Here is a 20,411-nt window from a genome sequence, read left to right on the forward strand (position 1 = left end):
AAACAAAAAATTTTGGAAAGAAAAGTGGTCATTTTTATTGTGTTTACTGAAGGGTTTGCATTTATTTTTCACTTTAAAAAATAACAAAATATGTAATTTATCCAGACTGGTGATCTGTCCAGGGTGTACCTTTCATCCAGTGGCAGCTGGGACAGGCTCTAAGCCCCCGAAATTGGAATCCTAAATTGGATAAGCAAAAGCAGACGGATAGATAGGTGAATGCAAAACTTGTGTTTTATAAGTTGTTGATTTTGCAATATTGCAATATTGCCAATGCATATTACCATATTGCATTGTTGGTATGTTGTATATATATATAATTGCAAAGACATTTATTTACTCAGCAAAAACATTTTTTTGTCACAGTCATGCTGTTCACTTCTTTTATGCATGTGGTCCTAAAATATGACTTTTTATGCAACTTTCTTGCAAGATATGTGATAATAGGAAAAACTGACAAAATTATCATCATCCCAAACTAATAACCAAATACCCCAATACAAGTATTATGGTTTCATGTTTTAGCTTCTCAGCTTTTAAAGCTGCTGGCTTTATCAGTGTCAGGGCAGTCTGTGGCTTCTGGGCAAAACAGACTGAAGCTTCAAGTATACTTTGTACATACACATTTACTGTATACATAAGTGTCCCTGAGCAACAATAACTACCTAATTTGTAACCCCAGAGAACAGTTCTTCAGTCCTTTTGAGGTTTTTTTTTAAATGAAAGTGCATTTTTCAATCAGAAACAACAGCGCAATAACTCTCCAATGTTTTTCTAGTCTCAGATGGTTCATCTAAACAATTCTCATTTAAAAAGCAGCTTATCTGGATGCTTAGAATGCAAGATGTTATAAGGAGCCACAAAGCCAAAGGCATGGTTTCTCCCTTCCGTGCAAAAGCCAAGATGTTATTTAGAAGCAAACACAGATAGATGAGGGAGAGCTGAAATAACACAGAGAGAGGCCGACAGAAAGATAGACAGCGGGGGTGACAGCACTGTGAGAGATGTCGCCACCTGCCACCATTTTTCTCTTCTGCTCTTGGAAATGCATCATCAGTCATTAGCAGGGAGCATGACTTGCAGTATCATCATCACTCATGCAGACACACACATACACACACAAGCTCAAACACAAAGCGTATTTTAAGGTATAATGCAGCAGCCTATAATTTGAGTTCCCTCTATGCAGCATTTTGCTGAGCTTATAAAACCGCCTGCAGCTAATGGTGTGATGGATCCCTCTATTATCACCCAACGAAGGACTAGAGAGTGGGGTATAGTGAGATAAACGAATGTAATTGGATAGTATTTTAGTCGTGGCAAAAACACGAGGGTGGTCAGGGACAAAAAGAGACCATGAAAATGATAACCACAGTATGAAATACAAAAGCTGTCCCAACATGATGGATCCATTCAGTAAATTAAATCCCACATTAAAATGAAATAACCCCCAAGTGGACCTACTGTGTGTTTGGAGATTTCAAATGATGCGGTCATTTTCATATTTCAGTCAAAAACGGACTGAAATACACTGACCAAATACAGTATAACTTCATAACTTCATATTTTAACACACAAAAATAAGTGAAAATGTATATTTTTCCATTATTTTCTGTAATTTAATTCTAAAAGTTTAAGTTCATTACAGTTAAAGTGAAATGTTTACTTTTTTGAGTGAATTGGAATATTATTAAAATATGTTATTTCAAGTAAATTACTATTCAAACAGTATAAATTTGATATTTGTCATGCTGTCTGCTGGTGCTGGTGCTTGGATCCCCATGTTTTTTTCATGTCCAAAGTCAGAGTTCTCTGTCAGCATGTTATATTTCCATCACCATGCTCACTTCCTCTATCAGCAAGACACCAGCCTAAAGTGCCAAAACTACTGCTAAATGGTTTGATAATCACTGGGATCATGAGCAAGACGAGAAACACTCTACCCAAAAATACAGACTAGCCTATATCAAAGTAACCTAGGCTTCAATAAGACCTCAGCAGTGCCACAGCTGATCGCCTTCATACCACACCACATTCATTCTTGGTCATTTTTAGTAAAGGAGCCCCAAACAAATGCTGAGCGTATAAATGAACATACTTTTCAGAAGCTGTTCTGTATTGTACATCCATTATGTAATAGTTAAATAATTTGAGAAACTGGATTTCTGATTTTAATAAGCTATGTGCCATAATCATCTTTTTTTTTTAAAGAGGTTTGTGACCTTTTTCCACTGGCACCTACACGTCTCCATGCCACAACACTGCTTCCACCACATTTGACAGATGATGTGGTATGCTTTGGATCATGAGGTGTTACTTTTCCTCCTTTTCTCTACACATCATTCTGACATAGGTTAGTCTTCGTTTTATCTGACCAAGGGATTTCTTTTAGAGCTATAAAGGCTCTTTTAGATGTTTTCTGGCAAAGTCTAATCTGTCCGTCCTTTTCTTCAGTAAAAGCAGTGGTTTGCACCTTTTGTAAACCCTCTATATTTGCATTCGTGAAAGCGTCTCACTGACAAGGACAGGCCGATCTCCTTCAGTGTTCTTGACTCCTCTATTGTAAAGGGTATGTCTTACACTAGGAGAGAATTCTGGGATTGTCAACTTTTATCGTCTCCCGTGGTATTTTGGCTTCGCCATTTTATTCCTGTCTTGTTAACAGTGTGCCAGACTGTTGATTTGTCCACTCCTAAATTCTTTTGATGTCTCTCTTTGATAGATTTTTCAGCCTAACGATGGCGTCCTTTATTTGGATTGACATAATTTTGCACCTTATACTTAGAGTTATATTGAAAAGGTACAAAATACTTTTCCAGTACTTTATATCTACTCCAGATGTTTTATCTGGTTAATTTGCCATAGAGTAATGAGGTAACAGACTTCGCCTGGCTATGAAACTGCTTAGTGAGTCAATCATCCTATTATGTTTAAGCTTCTGAAATGGGAGACTATGCCTGTAATTTCCAAAATGTTAATGCAATACTTCTGTCACACTCCTTTAATTAAAACCAAACATCTGCACTTCAATCCCATCTTGTTGTTTAATTTGAAATCCACAGATGAGAACTACAACCAGACTCCATTCAGAGCCAATGAAAAAGGGGTGGTCGGGGACTGGTTAGCACCACAACCATCATCGGGGGTGAAATACGGAGCATCCGCAAACTCATTGGGTGGATGACCCACCCTAGATGAGCTGCTAAAAGAGAGCCTCCAGCGCTTGTTCCATCCTGTTTGTAAATATTAGCCTCATTTGAGATTAACTGTGCATCGCCTGGAAAGTAGACAAGAGCAGACGGCAGAGACAAAGAGGAAGCCAACCATTTCCCAACATGCCTTGAGGCTGTACAATCAGTGGAGAGCAAGCCGCAACCTCTGAGGCTGAAAAACGAAGAAAGCTCAGTGATGCCAAAAACTACAGTTCAGGAAACGGCCATTTCCAACTGGCTCCAAAAGTGAGTCAGTGCCAGTTCACTCCCATGTTCCCATCCCCATTTCTACAACAGATGTAAACGAATTTATGACCATTTCTTTTAAAGTAAAAATATTTTTGCTTTCTGTAACTAATAACTTCCCGTCCCAAGCGCCACCATGTTTGCAGTGCTTGGGACTTTTAGAACACTTCGTAATAGTTCGTGCTGATTGGTTAATCGTACTTTTAACCTGATGAGGAAATCTGCTGCTGTTTTGCTGAGTTTGTTTTTACAAATGCAACTGGCTAACCAAGTTTTCTAGCATTTACCATCCAACCTCTTATGTAAATGTGGCCAGGTTATAATCTTTCACATTTCCATGATTCCAGCACAAGTCAGGATAAAGTGGGAAAGAAATCTTGTCACAAAAAGGCTGTGTGTAGGCAGGAGAGGACCCAAATGCCAAACTCACCGAGACGGAACATGAACTCAAAAGCACAGCTTTATTGCTGAAAACAAAGCCAAATGACACGAAACTAAACTGGGAAAACTAATAATAAATCATACATGAAAACACAGGGAAAATCACACACAGCTATGAGGGAGGACGCGACACTGAACACAGGAAGACTGAGGACTTAAATACACATATGAGGTGATCAGGAGAAGTGGCAACAAATGGGGGAACAGCTGAAACAAATGAACATAACGATGTCACAGGACCTCTTTCAAAATAAAACAGGAAACATAATGAAACACAGACATGACAACATGAACTTGGCAACAAAAGACATGCAGACATGAAACACATAAAGGACAAGGGAGACTTAACACAGGGGTTGAAAACACAAGAAACAGGAAACTGATATACAAATGAACTTAGAAAACCCAATGAATTTAAACATAAACCATAAACATTAAAAAAAAAAACTAAAACTCAAAACGCTGGGTCAAAAGACCCAGGATCGTGACAAATCTAACTAGCAGCCATCATTTGACTGGCCTACCTGACTCAAATGTGTCTTCTGTTTGTTTTCTTGTTTGTTTTTTATGTTGCATTATTAAACCTGGATAAAGACTGGCACACACTCTCTAGTCTCTGAAACATTCCTTATAAAAGACCATACAGCTACAGAAATAAACCTTTTGTTTTATTTCCCTTCTGTTTTAATGCTACTCCCCAATCTTATATACAGACAGTAGCCCTGGGTTAAGCTGGTTTTACCTTTATGTGTGTGGATATGTAACTTCTATTTTTTTTCTTTGTTTTAACATATGCTATGATCGGGAGAGGTAGGGATTTTATACTATTTTCTTTTGTGTGGTTTAATACAGAGAAGAGAAGAGAAGAGAAGAGAAGAGAAGAGAAGAGAAGAGAAGAGAAGAGAAGAGAGACAAACATAATTCTGTAGTAAAAAAGCAGGCAATTTTATTTCAAAATGTTTCTAGCACTCCCCATGTGTCTGGGGTCTATTAGTTGCTGTGATCAAGTCTAAAGTGTGTGAAAACTAAACCCAAACTGTGTGAATGTCTGCTCCTGAGGGTAGGACAACTTTATAGTCTAGTAAGTGTGTTTACCCCTGAGAAAAGACTTGGGCACAGTGTGAGGAAATGTGTATATGTGTGGGTGTGTTCGTATGTGCAGCAGAAAGAGTGAAGCTGGTCCCTGTTGGTGTGGAACTAAATGTCACAGCTTGATTAGAATAAATAGTCCTATATGGGCTCTGGGACTGGGCACCAATGCACAGCAGGGCAAGTATGTGTAGTGATTCAGTGCTTTTGTTCCACTTCTTTCCCTCAGTTCCTCTTTCTGCCTATATCTCTCACACACGTGCATAAACACACATGCATGGACACTCTGACTTTACCTTTCTCTGACCTACCCGGTGGGTCTTTGGGCAGATGTGTAAGTCTGAACAACACAATCAGAAAGCTGTTACTGCCTCAGGACATGAACTTTACGCCTCACAATCCCTCACATTCACACACACACATGCACACCCACATATTTTGCCACTCACTCTCTGTGTTAGTTTCAAATGTTAACTATGCTTGTTATATTATACTTCAGCAAGAAGCAACAAACTTTAACACATCTGAATACAAGCAGCAACAATATTATTTTTAGATGTGCTATTACAGCCTATTATTCAGGAGCCGTTTTAGGAGCATGGCCATTGTGGCTCATGTACCTCCTGATTACTGCTGCAACTCTGATTTGACTCATTTGTAGCTGGTCTGAAATATTACCTTGCCTTTTTCAATCTTTGTTAAGTCTCACAATCAGATTCAGTTCATATGGAAATTCTTTACCATGCAGTGCTTCAGATATACAGGTAGACATGGCCTATATGTCAAGAACTGAGAAGGCCTGGTTATTTCTCACATACTATCAGATCAGATATATTACATTTTGTTTCAGTGAACACAGGTGTGATCCCTTTCATGCACAGAATTGTCAATATACATATTCTTCCAAATCATTTATTTAAAGATGCTCTTTAAAATAACCTAAATGTATCAAAAACAAAAATAATATATCGATAAACCTTTTCTTTGGCTGCCATGGAGTAATGGAACTTGTTAGCAATTTCCTTCCCTCTCTTTCCTCCTCTCTTCCTTCCTTTTTCGCTCTCTCTCACTGAGTTGGGATCCCCTGCCTCCAGTAGGGATAGTTTCATATCTCTTCACTAAATGCTAACAGTTCCATTAAGCACAACGGAGGACTCATTTAGAGGTCACATTTGTTTCGCTCAACTTCCCTTGTCATCCGCATACCAACCGAGTGGCTGTCTCTTTCAGCTTTGATTCCTGTTATCTGACATGACCTTTCTGCTTTGAACTAATTGGTAAATTGCTATGGACTTTTTCATTCTAATTCACCTCCCTTTAATGACATGGCTTTACAAAAACATCCCTATTTTTTTATTTTCGCACTGTGTATTAGTTGTTCTCAAGCATGCCTGCAAAATCCACAGTGTTTCATTTATGATATCATAGTATGCGCCATAATACTAGCTACAAGGCATCAGGCTGGTGGTATTTTTGCTTGTGGCCAGTTTAAACATGACAACCAAATAATTCAATTTAGCCAGTGAATCCATAAACCTACGTGACATCTCATTTATGGCCTTGATAATCCACTGCCCCAAGTCACGATTAGCTTAGTAGCCAGCTTCACATTATTTCCGCAACAGTTTACGGTGCAGCGTTTTAATGAACTAATAATATCTTCCAGAATGCCCAACAAGGTCACTGCAAACCAGACATAGGATGGAGAACCTTTATGTTAGCGAGCTGTACATTTTATTACCGTATGCTGAGGGAGTTTTGAGAATACAGGCAAGGCGCAACAGAAACAATGTGTGCATTTTCAATAGAAAATAACTTTATGAATCAAAACAAAAGGAAAAGGCAGGTCTGGTATGAGCTCCAAGAAGTCAGCATACAGGTTTAAACAAGTTTTACAATGTTAAGTTGTAATAAAATAGAAGCCTTTCAGCCACCAGGAGCACCAACAAGTTTATGGCTTCATCTCCACACAGTAATAGAAGTGCAAAAGCCAATGTGCCAAACAGCCTATATTGCAACACCTTATGTGCCCTACTAGAGATGGGAGAACAATGTTCAGGTGCCCTAGGGTCTCCTTACTAAACATTTGAGTGCACTTGGCCTGCCTGGCATACATCCTGCCAGCTTCTACAAGTCACCACCAGGTGGGGATCACTTATCAGCTCAGGTCTTCTATTTACCCAAGTATTCGAGTCATTTGGTTGTAAATCTGATAATATGATTACAAATGAGTCAATCCATAACCACAAAATTCCCTAGTGTAATACCCACTTATGAACATGTTTAGGTTAAAACATGGTGGTAGGAGATATAGTAAATATTTCTTATCAACCAAGTGATATCACCTTATATACTTATATCTATACATGTGCCCCAACTGCTCGCCTTGTCCAAGTGTGTGACCCTAACATTTCTGTCATAGCCAAAGCATAGGTTATGACAGGTCCCATGAGTTCCTATTCTTAACTTTACATCATTTGGTGATTCATCATATTTATCACATTTATTTATATCGGCAAAACACATTGATGCTAATTGAAATATATTAACCAAAAATTCAGAGGTATGCTTTTAAAAGGGCACTGAAGGTTTAAGCTGCACAGCCAGTCAGACAGAAAAAAAACTGCAGGAGCAAATGCTTCCCACTGGCTGCCACTTACCACTAATGTTAGAAAAATGATAAATTAGTTCCGGCATGCTGTCTGGAGTCTATGTGTTCACGTGGGTGTGTATGTCTGCCAGTGAATGCTTCCTTCCTGTAAAGTGTTGTGTCGCATGCCAGCAGTTCACAGTGTGAACAGATGTTAGTCAGTATTGCCCTGGGTTTCTGCACCACAGTCAGGCATTTTTTAGGGTCCTTGGCTCTGAGGAGGAGTCCGTGGAGATGCCTGAATTGCTTTATCGAGCGGAACACAACTAAGGACACGCAGGCTCACAGCAGCTGCCAAGAACACACACAGACATGCGAACACAAACACAGCATTTGCTCCAAGCATGTGCAACACAAACCCACAAACAGCTGGGATACAAAAAATCCACACATTTGGTATAATAATATAAACAAACACACACAACTCTGTAGAATAAGCACTCTTAAGTTAACTTTCACCCCAGCATATTTCTTACAGAGCAACTGCTGACTGAATATGGCAGCTGTAGCTTGAACCCCACAGGAAACCCTGCTCCAGACAATATGGACTATCAGAACTGGAATAATCTAAAATTTGAAAGGATAACGGGAAAACACGTTTTAATACAATCTCCTTTTAATACAACTCTCATGACAGTTTCTTTTTTAAAATTTAATACTTTGCTTCATTACAATAACACCTACCAACACTTTCCATATTTAGCTGCTGCTTGTCACTGAGACACAGATGAAGGAAGAGAAAATAACTGGTGATGCTGAAGACCATGGGAAAGGTTTAAGCTGTCTCTTTAGATAGCATCATATTCTCTCTGATCATTCACAGTTATACTGCAAAGACTAATATCTATACTTAGGCTTGCACCCAAAGAAACTGGCTCTTTTGGAATCTGCATGAAAGATAATGCCAATCAAAGTGACAGACAAAATAAATAAAAATGGTCAAACTCAGAGGTGTGTTTATACATAAGTACATGTGTTTGTGTTTATACATAAGTACATAAAGGGGGACAAACGCACATCACAGGTCTGATTTGACACACGCTGACACATAAGGATGGATGTGGACTCACTGTCATATAGTGAGCTGTCAGCACACAAGCACTAGCTAAGCCAATCCTCTATATCTGATGTGATAATCATGACATAACTGTGAGATGACAGCAGACAGAGTATTGGTGGCCCAGACACATGCATTTGCAGGCATAAATGCACCAAACAGGTGTTCAGATAAAACAAGAGTAAATGTTGCAGAAAGTAGGATTTTTGCTGAATTTTAATTTGAAGACTCAAGCAAAGAAAACGTAATTCAGTTCAATTAGGTTGTTCATTCGTAAAATGCCACAACAGTTGCAAGTATATGTGTGAGAGTGATAGGGCCTATGCTAGTTTTAGTCAGGAGATAAAGATGCTCCAAAAGAAAAAACTCTCTGAAAAATATTTGCATATATGTAGACATCCCATCCACATGGCTCCATAGTTCCTAAAAAGTATTTGAAACCACATATAATGATGAAATTTTTCTTTAATGGCTTGACATGAATTACCAATCCAAACAAATTATAGTATCAATAGTAACAACAGCAGAGCACTTTAAGGTAATGCAAGTCATCAGATATTAATACAATATGTAATTGTACCATCTTTATATACTGTGCTGATTTCCATCAACCCATTTTCTTAACTGGTTATCTAAGTGAGGGTTGCAGTAGGGCGGGAGCCTATCCTAGCTCAGATGGGAGGCAGGGTACATCCAGGAAAGGCTCTCAGCCAATCACAGGTCTAACATTCAGCAACAGATATACATGCTCAAATTCAGTTAATCAGCAAATTGATTATTTAATTAACTTAAGAAATTCTCACAAAAGCACATTGAGGTTCCAGAGCTGAAGGTTTGAACCGTGTTGTCTCGTTGTTGCTGTGAGGTGAGACTGTGACACTCCAATGTAAAAGTTACAAGTCTCAGTTTTAGTCTTTGATGATGGCACTGGGGTTATTTTTGAAAGACTGTCAAATTATATTTACGAGTAACCAAATTCAAACACTACCCTAGATAGGAAGCCTCTGAATTTATCCATAAAAAGAGTTCCATCTTAGTCTCAGCTCAAGTAAATAAAGTTCAAAAGTCTCTTTTTTGGTTTGTCTTCACCCCTCAGGTTTGCGTACTTATGCAATCAGCTGCCTGAGGGAGTCAGATGGATGTTGAATGCATATGAACTTGACTCTCTGACATGACAGCAAATTTCATACAAACTCAACAAAACACAACTAAACAGGCACACAAAAACCCAGAATACGAAAAAAACAATTTTCACCACCTTTCCACTGAACTTAACTTTTACTTCTTCTTTTTTTTTCAAAAGTGAAAAATGATGTGAATGCAAAAAGAAGCTCATTCTGTTCGAAGAAAGGTCCAGATACTCTTTATATTCGTTATCTCTTTATGTTAAGCGCTCTCTTTTCGCTTTTTTATCTAAAAATAATTACTCAACACAAAGGTCAGACCTACGTGTATGACTGAGGTCGTATTTCAAGAGGTTTTGGACTAATATGTTGATAAATATTATAATAATACAAAAAGCTTTCAATGGAGCATAAACAAATTAAATCATAAAGTGGTTTTGTGGCCATGTAAATATGTGGGGAAAGGTGTGTATTGTCATACCTTCATGTAAAGACAAAGCATTTGTGATGCATAAACACTGATAAACACTGTCATCTCCCAGAAGCTTCCCCCCATGCACCCATGCAGAAATCATCCTTGATGTGCCTGCTGTACGACATGTACAGTGTATGTGAAGTGAATGTGGCTAAACTGTGTGTTATGTACAGCATGTGAAAGTCTACACAGCTGTGTGGTACAGTGTTATTATTTCATGCACCCGTCTATAGTATGTGTGCAAACCCCCCATTAGCCAAGTGTTAATTACTCCATGCTCAAGTATGTATTTAAAAATAAAAATGAGACAGGTGTGTACTTTTTTGTGATTGATTTAACCTTTAAAGTGAGTGTCGTCCCAATCTATCCAGCTTACAAATGCACCCAACAGCAGGAGGAATGCTGTCCTTTACTAGCAACATTATTTTATAAGGCAAAGAAAAAAATGGGTGTACTGTAGTGCATTCATGTCATATTTGAAGTTGAAGATGTACAAAGATGACATACTACAAACACACACACACACACACACACAGAGGTTTTCTTGGTACCTAATGCTGCTCATGCTGCCTGCCTCTGATCCCAGCTTGCATCTCTCCAGCTGGGTGGCAACAATCTGACGCTCAGCCTCAAGTTCCCTGGTCAGACGCTCAAACTGAAGCTCCTGATGGAAGACATAAAAAGAAATTGCGTGTTAGGCAGAACATGAGAGCGAATGAGAGAGAGAACAAGGAAGAAAGAAAGAGACAGAGAGCACTCGGGGTCTGCAGAGGAAGTCAGGTATTATAGGTCATCGAAACAGCTTATGACTGGAAGACGGCTCTAAAAAAGTTAAAATAATTGTGCTATCAAACTTGACTGACAGGTGAGAAAAATGTGTTAGGCAATGTGTAGGCAGAGTGTTGTGTTGAAAGTGTTCTAAATATGTGAGCAAAGAATCGCTTCAATCCCAGCGACTGTGTGGCGCTCGAGGGTCATGAATGTGAAGATATTTGTGGAATTAATTAAATGTATCGCTTCCAAATAAAGTGTATTCCTATTTGGCAGGTTAGACAGTTAACAATGTCATTTACTGAAAAAAAATATCTACTGGTGGGATTCTGTCTTTTTTAATCAATTTTAGGTATTCGTATTTTGAAACCTTTGTATTTAATGAAAAAATGCATTACTGCAGATGAAATTCTGTCACAAATCCTGACAGTAAAACAACCTGAGTCCTGACAACTTTTCAATATAATTAAATTTACTCTCATATTATCACAGCCACATTAAAAAAAAAGAGCTTTATGTGTACTCTGTGGATTTAATGGTTCTGTTGCTACAGATAGAGAAGGCTTTTCAGTGAGTACAGTTTGGTGGGTTGCAGGTTACTGTCAGGATTTTAAGACAGAAATCGATGGGGAGAACTGCTTGTGCCGATTATATATCACTCTTAACCAAAACTTGCCTGCGTGTGCATGTGTGTGTTGATGCATTAGCTATTTGAATTCCAGTTCTGTCAGTCATGTGGCCTAGCAGGATAAACAGCATTTTAAACCAATATAGATCTACAAGTATGTTTATGTATGTCTGTGTTTGTGTGAGTGTGTCACATTCAAATCAAATGTAGTAAATGCCAACATATGATATCCATGCATTTGCAAGAACAAGTCTGTGTGCATCTCAGAGAGAGATAAAGAGTGTGTGCTGGGGTGATTCACTGTCTTAAAGCCACTAGAAACTCTGAATGAGATGATCTCTAGTCACTAATTTAAGTGTCCAACCTTAATCCCACCTGCACTCCAACACCCAATAACACAATTTAATTTGTCTTTCTCTCCTTTACCCCTTTTTAATGAATGCACCCAATAACAGCTTACACACTCTCTCTTTCCCTGGCTTGGTGTCTAAAAACAAACTAATATATTTTTTGGAATTAGCTTAAGTGACATGTGTCTCCCAGGGTTGGGTATAACAGATTACGAACAGATTACATTGATCTGTGAAGTAATGCATTATTGTATTGTGGTTATGTTGTTGCTTGTTTGAAAATGTTTCTTCAGGTATACGCAAATGTGCCTTGCAATCAAGCATGAAACAACTATCCACTGCTGCCAACACCATTCTTTCAAAGCAGCCGCATTGGCAGCACGCTAACACAAACTGATGTTAAGTGTGATGTTAAAGCTGAGTGTGAGCCGACCCTAGCAAAGACAAAAACCTGATCTTTAACAAATGGCAAAACAGTGAGTCAGGCTTACTCTGTATCCTCCATTTCCACACATACCTGTTTCTGTGGTAGAATCACTATGGTGATCGCTCTGAAGTTTTTTCAGCTTTTCTGACAGCTTTGTGTTAATACTTAAACACTAAAAGAAAGATCTATTTGCCTTCACTGGGATAGGGGCTTGTGTCCATTTGTGGAACTGTAGCCTAACGTTTGTATTGTTAACTGACAAATACAGCACAATGCATATACACACACACACACACACACACATATATATATATGTTTCAGAGGTGTAAGTATTCTGAAGCCTATTTTACACCCATTCCATTTTGTTAATAACTCACTCAGTTTCAGCCACCTCTATGATTTGCAAAGTAAGGTAATGCTGGAAATTTGAGCAGAGTCTATTAAACCCTCTGGGCCTGTAATTCCAATTTACGGCTTTGTTTTACAGCAAGGTGCCTCTCTTCAAAGCTCTGCTCTGTTCTGCTCCCCAAAGAGACTGCTTTGTCACCTTGTTTGCCATAGATGCAACTTGTTTAAATCCTCAAGGTGCAAAAATGCAAATCCCTGTACCGAAAGTAGCATTATGCTAATTGATGATATATTATGCCTCAATGGTAGAGTATCTTAAACACCTTCTGAGGTAACATGGTAATGTCTGAATGCTAAACCCAAAGAGAAACCTGTTAGGCAAGTTACAGTTAAATTATGCATAACCCTTAGTCACAGCTTATATTCATTCATATCCCTCCGTCTTAGGCACTGCTATGTTAGTGATATATAATAACACTTTGAGGATAAAACTGTTCAAACAACTTTTTTTTTAATCTTAATTTATTTCATCTGTTTTTTATTTTTTTCATCCAATCAATACTGTTCTTCTCATGTTTTCTGTGTTTTATTTATTTCATTTGTATTTCATGTGTATTTTTTGCCTTGTGTAAACTGCTATGGTGTTCTTTGTTATGCCTTTTATTCATCCTTCTGTAAAACACTTTGGTCCATTGTGGTTGTTTTGAAGCACTTTACAAATAAAGCGAGTATGGTATGGCATCAGAAAGTTTCCCATTAGTGAATTGGCCAAAGGACAGTTTATGTTTACCAGATGACAGAGCTCGGCTGACTTGTCTAAGTACATGCCATTATATATTCTTATTAGCTAGAGCTACAAGGCAGCAAAAAGCATACTTACAGCTTATTGCAAAAACATTTAGGAGTTTGTGCTCAACTAAAATTATAAACAGAATGCCTTTCTTTTATACGGTCAGTAAACGCAGCAATGACAAAGCTCTTGGCAATCAGAAATTGTCAATTAAAAGGAGAGCTGGCTGCACTCTTGCAAAAGTTTGGGCAACCCTAATCAAAACTTTCAATTGGTATGCAGGTATAAGATCAACTAAATTTATAGTTGAGAAAGCCTCTTCAAAGGAACTTCTTAACCTTCTACAAATTAAAATAAGAAAAAAGCAGGAATTTTAAAAAAGTAGCAGATCGTGTTTGTATAATTAAAAGATGTAAGCTATCAGAAATGATGGAGGTGAAGATGAGCTTTGGAGTTCTACACCTCGATAAAGTCTCGATAAAGTTAAAATAGAACTTTTTGGCCATAATGAGTAAAGGTGTGTTTTCAGAAAAAAAAATGTATGTTGGAAATAACACCTTTCGAACCATTAAGCACAGGGGTGTTTGAGGGTTGTGTTGCACTCAGTGACACAGGGAATATTTAACTTGTAATTAAATATTAACAAATTCTGACAGCAAACATCACAGTGGCTGTAAAAAGCTAAAGAGTGTGTCCTTATTCCAATCCAGTCCTTACACCTTGACATGTGTTAGTCCAAGTGGAGTGGTGGTGAAGGATTTGTTAATTAATACTTGGAGCAAAAATATAGCAAACTTTGGGATACATGTGTCTTTCTTTCATATATATAAAATTATATAGTAGGGAATATATATTATTTACAAGCTTCTCTTTACCATCTGTATTTGCTGGAAACATTAAAACTGGCCAACTGGCTCTATGACTACATTTGCTAATTACTATGGATGCAGGGAAAGTATAACTGTTTTGATCCACTGGTAAAGCATTTGTATTTATAGTTATTTGCAGCAATTGCAACAAAACTTAACTCTAAAGCCTGATTCTTGATCACCACATTGTGTTGTGTCACAGGCCTAATTGTAGCCTCATCATCATTCATACCGCTGCTTGAGTGCTAGCTGGATTGGAACCAGAATTACTGTGTGTAGGCAGAAGGTCTGCAATCCAGACTGAAATTGAACAGAAATAGTATGTTTTCTACAGTAGGATAATGACCCTAAACACAGCTTGAATCCAGCCATGGCCCTCACAGTCTCCCTAACTTTAGTATTGCAGAAAAAATTACATAAGACAACAAGCTGAGATTGTTGCATGAGAAGATCATCATACAGGTTGGCGATGTTACCACTGTTATAACAAGGCTTAAGTCTTAAAACTGTTTAGCAACTTAAAACAAAATGGTCCCTGTAATGTTTTTTAAGAATACATGTTGTATATACTCACTCCTCCTCCCCCAAAAAACATTTAATGATCCAAATCCATAATATAACAGCTGAGTAAACTGGGCATTTTTCTGCAACAAAAGGAACCCGGCTCTGCTCACAACGTGTAAATGTAACTAGAAAAAAAAAAAAGAAAAGTAGAAAGAAAAATAGAAGAAGGCTAAGTCTTCTAAAACTAGAATGTAGAGTCTAAAAGTAGAATGAATTACAGTAAATTGTGTTTTAAAACACAAAAACTAAAATGGTTTTAAAAGATTTTGTACATGGTCATTCTCCTTAAAGTGATCCGAATGAATCTGAAGACAAAGACTGATTATTTTTCTATACATTATTACAACTTTCCTTAAGTTTTGTGTCTGCTGAAGAAAATGTATCCTCTTTATCAAGCTTTAAAATGTTTCTCGAAATAAAGCTAGTTGGGAATCACTGAATAACGAAATTTCAGAAACTTAATTTATATGATGAACATTCAAATTTCATCATGTCTGCAACTCTATTCTCTTGTGTAAGTCCAAAGAAACATACTAAACATTTTATTTTGTATGATGGACATTACTTTGATATACTCCTGGACCCCAGCTCACCAGATCCAAAAATGATCAGATGGTATGTTTTGGTTGTCCTTATGCTTTGTCTGAATATGCCTGTCAAAATGCAAAAGATGTAAAATGACACTATACTGTGTAAGCTTTGTGCATGTGAGCCATTGCATCCCCCTCAAGAACAAAGAGGCGACACAAATCAGCAGCTGCAGTCAGCCACAAAGGTCTCTATGGTAACTGTACAGACCCCTCCACACCTTCGACATTATAAATTAGGCCCTAGCTCCTCCTACATGCAGCTCCTGCCCTTTCGCATACCTGAACTACTCTCAGAGAGTAGTCGCCCACAGAAAGCAGACGGTGGAAGGGGTGGGCGATAGTCATAAGTGTATTTACAGAAGACTAAAGCATATATACCGTGTATAAATATAGTTTTTAGTGCAGATGCAGATGTTCATCACCAACATCCAGTAAACAGCAGAAGCTTCCTTTTTTATAATAATACTGTGTATGACCTCAATATACTTTGTTTGCAAGTGTTTTATCAAACTTAACTGGATGAAGAGTTTTAGCAACTACACAAACTGTGTGCGTCAAATAAGTTCCTCTCAAGGAACTGCAGGGTCACAGAAAAATATCTTTTCTGGAACTGTTTTTGAGGGGTTTTTTTTCCCCCAGTGGACAGGTCTGACAGTGTTTTGCAGTGCCCCCTGGGTGCCAAAGTCAAGATCAGATAGAGGAAACAATTTAGCAGTTTACCTGGGAGGTAAACACCCAGTTTTCAAGTTTCTTTTTGAGCAACATTTACTTGGCTTTACTTCTTACTTCATTTAATTTGTATCTATTTACAACATAATTACTTCAAATTGATTCCTGCATACTAACAAACCAATGGAGAGATAGAAACAGACCAGTATAAACACGTTGGCATCCAGTCTCACAAATCCAGGATTAATTTCTCAAATTTGTTGCTGTTTTTGTGGACTTACTGGACATACAAATTCATGTACACACAGATATGCGCTGTGTGTACATGTATGCATATGTTCATATAAAATCCAAGACATGAAACTCTTATACATCGAGAGACAACGTGCAGATGTGTCCATGACCTCTCTGCGGGGAAGGGTGAGAGAAAAGAACATCCCCCACAGGGGTGTAGACACTGTCACATTATCAAATAGCAGCTCTACGTGCAAGCTTTTTCAAAAACTAAAAATACTAAAAAAACTACAGAGAGGAGAAGAAAAACAGCTAATAAGAAGCCTCAACTTCAAATCTTTTAAAAACACTTTTTTTTAGCACTTAACAGCTTTCCTGGGTGAATTCAGAAGATCTTCTGCATAAGTGACAAGGACAGAACAATTTGCCTAGAGATAAGACCCAATCATTTTAAGTGGCCTATGGCCAGATATTAACTGTGCTGTTTTTGGATAGGAGACAAAAGGCAATTAAATAGAACTATGACCTTCTACTTGAGCAGTAACTTTCCATCTCTCTCTTGTTCTTTTACTCCTCTTCCTCAATCAGCAAAGAGGTGTGGAAAATCTCAGATGAGCTGAGTGGAATGAAGGAAAGAAGGAGTGAAGAGGAGTTTGTAAAAGGTCACTCTCCTCTTTTCTGTCACTCCCATACACATTATAATTCTCCACACAGTCAAAATCAGGCTTGTTACTCCTCTCTAAACCAAACCTAGGCTACATAAACTTGAGGCTCACGCAGCCTACATTTGGTTCAGTTTTAGCTGAGATTTCTGCCTCACTCCTTCCTCTGCTTGTCTTGTCTATCACTTTAATGAGTGCGCGTGTGCAAGTCAGGAGAAGGGACGCAAAGAGGAAGCAAGGACTGGAGGAGAGGGAAGAGAGAGAAAGGAGAGAGTAAGAAATAAAGACAGATCTCTGCTGATCAGCTCTACGGGATGAGAGCCACGGGAGAGATACCTGATCCACTCCTACTAATGTACATGTGTCCGCAAGGAGAAAAAAAGTGAAGGCAGGAAAACAGATTACTGGAAAGTGCCTGCTCATGTTAATGACCCTTTCTCAAAAAATTGGGTATTGGGTTTTGTACGTCTTTACAAAAGTATTTATTATTACCTGGCATGGGGGCGTACTGTGTGTGTGTGTGTCTGAGTGTGTGTGTGTCTGTCTGTGTATGAGTGAGAACTACTGTCTGTGTATATAAAAAGGATTAGCTGTTAAAAAAAAAAGCCAAAAACCTCCATTTCCAGTATCAGTACATTGTGGTTATGCCTTTCTAAGTAAGTAACCAGCTAACATTACAACAGTTATACTAAATAACATAATCTTAGTGGTTATATTTTTGTAAAAAGTTCCTTTTAGGGACAGAAAATTGGTGTAAGTACAAAACCACATACAGTCAGGTCCATAAATATTGGGACATCGACACAATTCTAACATTTTTGGCTCTATACAACACCACAATGGATTCCAAATGAAACGAACAAGATGTGCTTTAACTGCAGACTGCCAGCTTTTATTTGAGGGTATTTACATCCAAATCAGGTGAACAGTATAGGAATTATGACAGTTTGTATATGTGCCTCCCACTTCTTAAGGGACCAAAAGTAATGGGACAATTGGCTTCTCAGCTGTTCCATGGCCAGGAGGGTGTTATTCCCTCATTACCCCAATTACAATGAACAAATAGAAGGTCCAGAGTTCATTTCAAGTGTGCTGTTTGCTTTTTGAACCTGTTGCTGTCAACTGCCAGGATGAGATCCAAAGAGCTGTCACTACCAGTGAAGCAAGCCATCATTAGGCTGAAAAAACAAAACAAACCCATCAGAGAGATTGCAAAAACATCAGGCGTGGCCAAAACAACTGTTTAGAACATTCCCAAAAAGAAGGAACGCACTGGTGAGCTCAGCAACACCAAAAAACTAGGAAGACCACGGGACACAACTGTGGTGGATGACCAAAGAATCCTTTCCCTGGTGAAGAAAACACCCTTCACAACAGTTGGCAAGATCAAGAACACTCTCTAGGAGGTAGGTGTATGTGCGTCAGAGTCAACAATCAAGAGAAGACTCCACCAGTGTGAATACAGAGGGTTCACCACAAGATGTAAACCTTTGGTGAGCCCCAAAAACAGGCAGGCCAGATTAGAGTTTGCCAAACGACATCTGAAAAAGCCGTCGCAGTTCTGGAACAACATCCTATGGACAGATGAGACCAACATCAACTTGTACCAGAGTGATGGGAAGAGAAGAGTATGGAGAAGGAAAGGAACTGCTCATGATCCTAAGCATACCACCTCATCAGTGAAGCATTGTGGTGGAAGTGTCATGGCGTGGGCATGTATGGCTGCCAGTGGAACTGGTTCTCTTGTATTTATTGATGATGTGACTGCTGACAAAAGCAGCACAATGAATTCTGAGGTGTTTCGTGCAATATTATCTGCTCATATTCAGACAAATGCTTCAAAACTCATTGGACGGCGCTTCACAGTGCAGGTGGACAACGACCCAAAGCATACTGCAAAAGCAACCAAAGAGTTTTTGAAGGGAAAGAAGTGGACTGTTTTGCAATGGCCAAGTCAATCACCTGACCTGAATCCGATTGAGCATGTATTTCACTTGCTGAAGACAAAACTGAAGGGAAAATGCCCCAAGAACAAGCAGGAACTGAAGACTGTTGCAGTAGAGGCCTGGCAGAGCATCACCAGGGATGAAACCCGGCGTCTGGTGATGTCTATGTGTTCCAGACTTCAGGCTGTGATTGACTGTAAAGGATTTGCAACCAAGTATTAAAAAATGAATGTTTGATTTATGGTTCTTATTCTGTCCCATTACTTTTGGTCCCTCAAGAAGTGGGAGGCACATTTGCAAACTGTTGTAATTCCTACACCGTTCACCTGATTTGGATGTAAATACCCTCAAATAAAAGCTGACACTCTGCAGTTAAAGCATGTCTTGTTCGTTTCATTTGGAATCCATTGTGGTGGTGTATAGAGCCAAAAATGTTAGAATTGTGTCGATGTCCCAATATTTATGGACCTGACTGTAAATAACTAACTAAATACTTATAATGGGCAATGATAATAATAGCTGTGAAATGTAAAATTAGCCGTAAACAATAATTTCACAGTTTACTACTTTATTATCTTATTTTTCAATGGAATGTATGTAATAAAGAATATTTATTATATAAAGATAACAGCAGTGTTAGGAATATATGGAAAAACACAGACATCGTGGGGTCTGTGTTGGTGTGTGCGTATCCCAGCGTTGGTGAGTACATGGCCCTAGGGGTAAACACAGGTGAAAACTAGGCAAAAAAAAAAAAAGAAATCACACAGCTCAGCCTGGCTTCATTCTGCATCGACTTTACTCATTAACACCTATTCTTTTTCCGTAACACATGATTCATCTTTGTTGTACACTGGGGACGCTACATTCTTCCTAACACATTGATGACTGGCCTTTTCGGTATCAGCCTGCTTCAAACAAAATTTAATTCACATTAGCAGCAATACCTCTGGGGTGCTCTGTGATTATGTGATTATGGGTATAACAGTAATGCATTAGACAGCACACAAGTACTGATAACACTAAGCAGTTCCCTAAAAGACAAATAGGCACAATTAAAGGAGGTATTCCTACTGCAGCAGCAGCAGCAACAACAACAATAATGATAATGATGATAAAAATAATAATAATAGTAGTAGTAGTAGTAACAAATCAAATACTTGAATGTTATTACAAAAAAAGAAAACCCATCTTTATACTTTTTTGACATTTCCAAAGATCTGATTATCAAGTTAAGATCCAATAATCTGAAAACAGCATGAACTAAAG

The 20,411-nt window shown here is 38.3% G+C and overlaps 1 protein-coding gene across 3 annotated transcripts in view; it reads right to left on the reverse strand.

Annotated features, from left to right (window-relative positions):
• Positions 1-20,411, reverse strand: part of ctnnd2a (catenin (cadherin-associated protein), delta 2a) — a 249,594-nt gene that overhangs the window by 157,165 nt on the left and 72,018 nt on the right. For all 3 annotated transcript variants that reach the window (XM_063483875.1, XM_063483876.1, XM_063483874.1), the window contains exon 3: positions 10,846-10,958. In XM_063483875.1, coding sequence (XP_063339945.1) covers positions 10,846-10,958 — 113 coding nt within the window. The remainder of the gene's footprint in view (positions 1-10,845; positions 10,959-20,411) is intronic.

The sequence above is a fragment of the Pelmatolapia mariae genome, linkage group LG9, assembly GCF_036321145.2.
Source record: "Pelmatolapia mariae isolate MD_Pm_ZW linkage group LG9, Pm_UMD_F_2, whole genome shotgun sequence".
NCBI classification, from domain to species: Eukaryota; Metazoa; Chordata; class Actinopteri; order Cichliformes; family Cichlidae; genus Pelmatolapia; species Pelmatolapia mariae.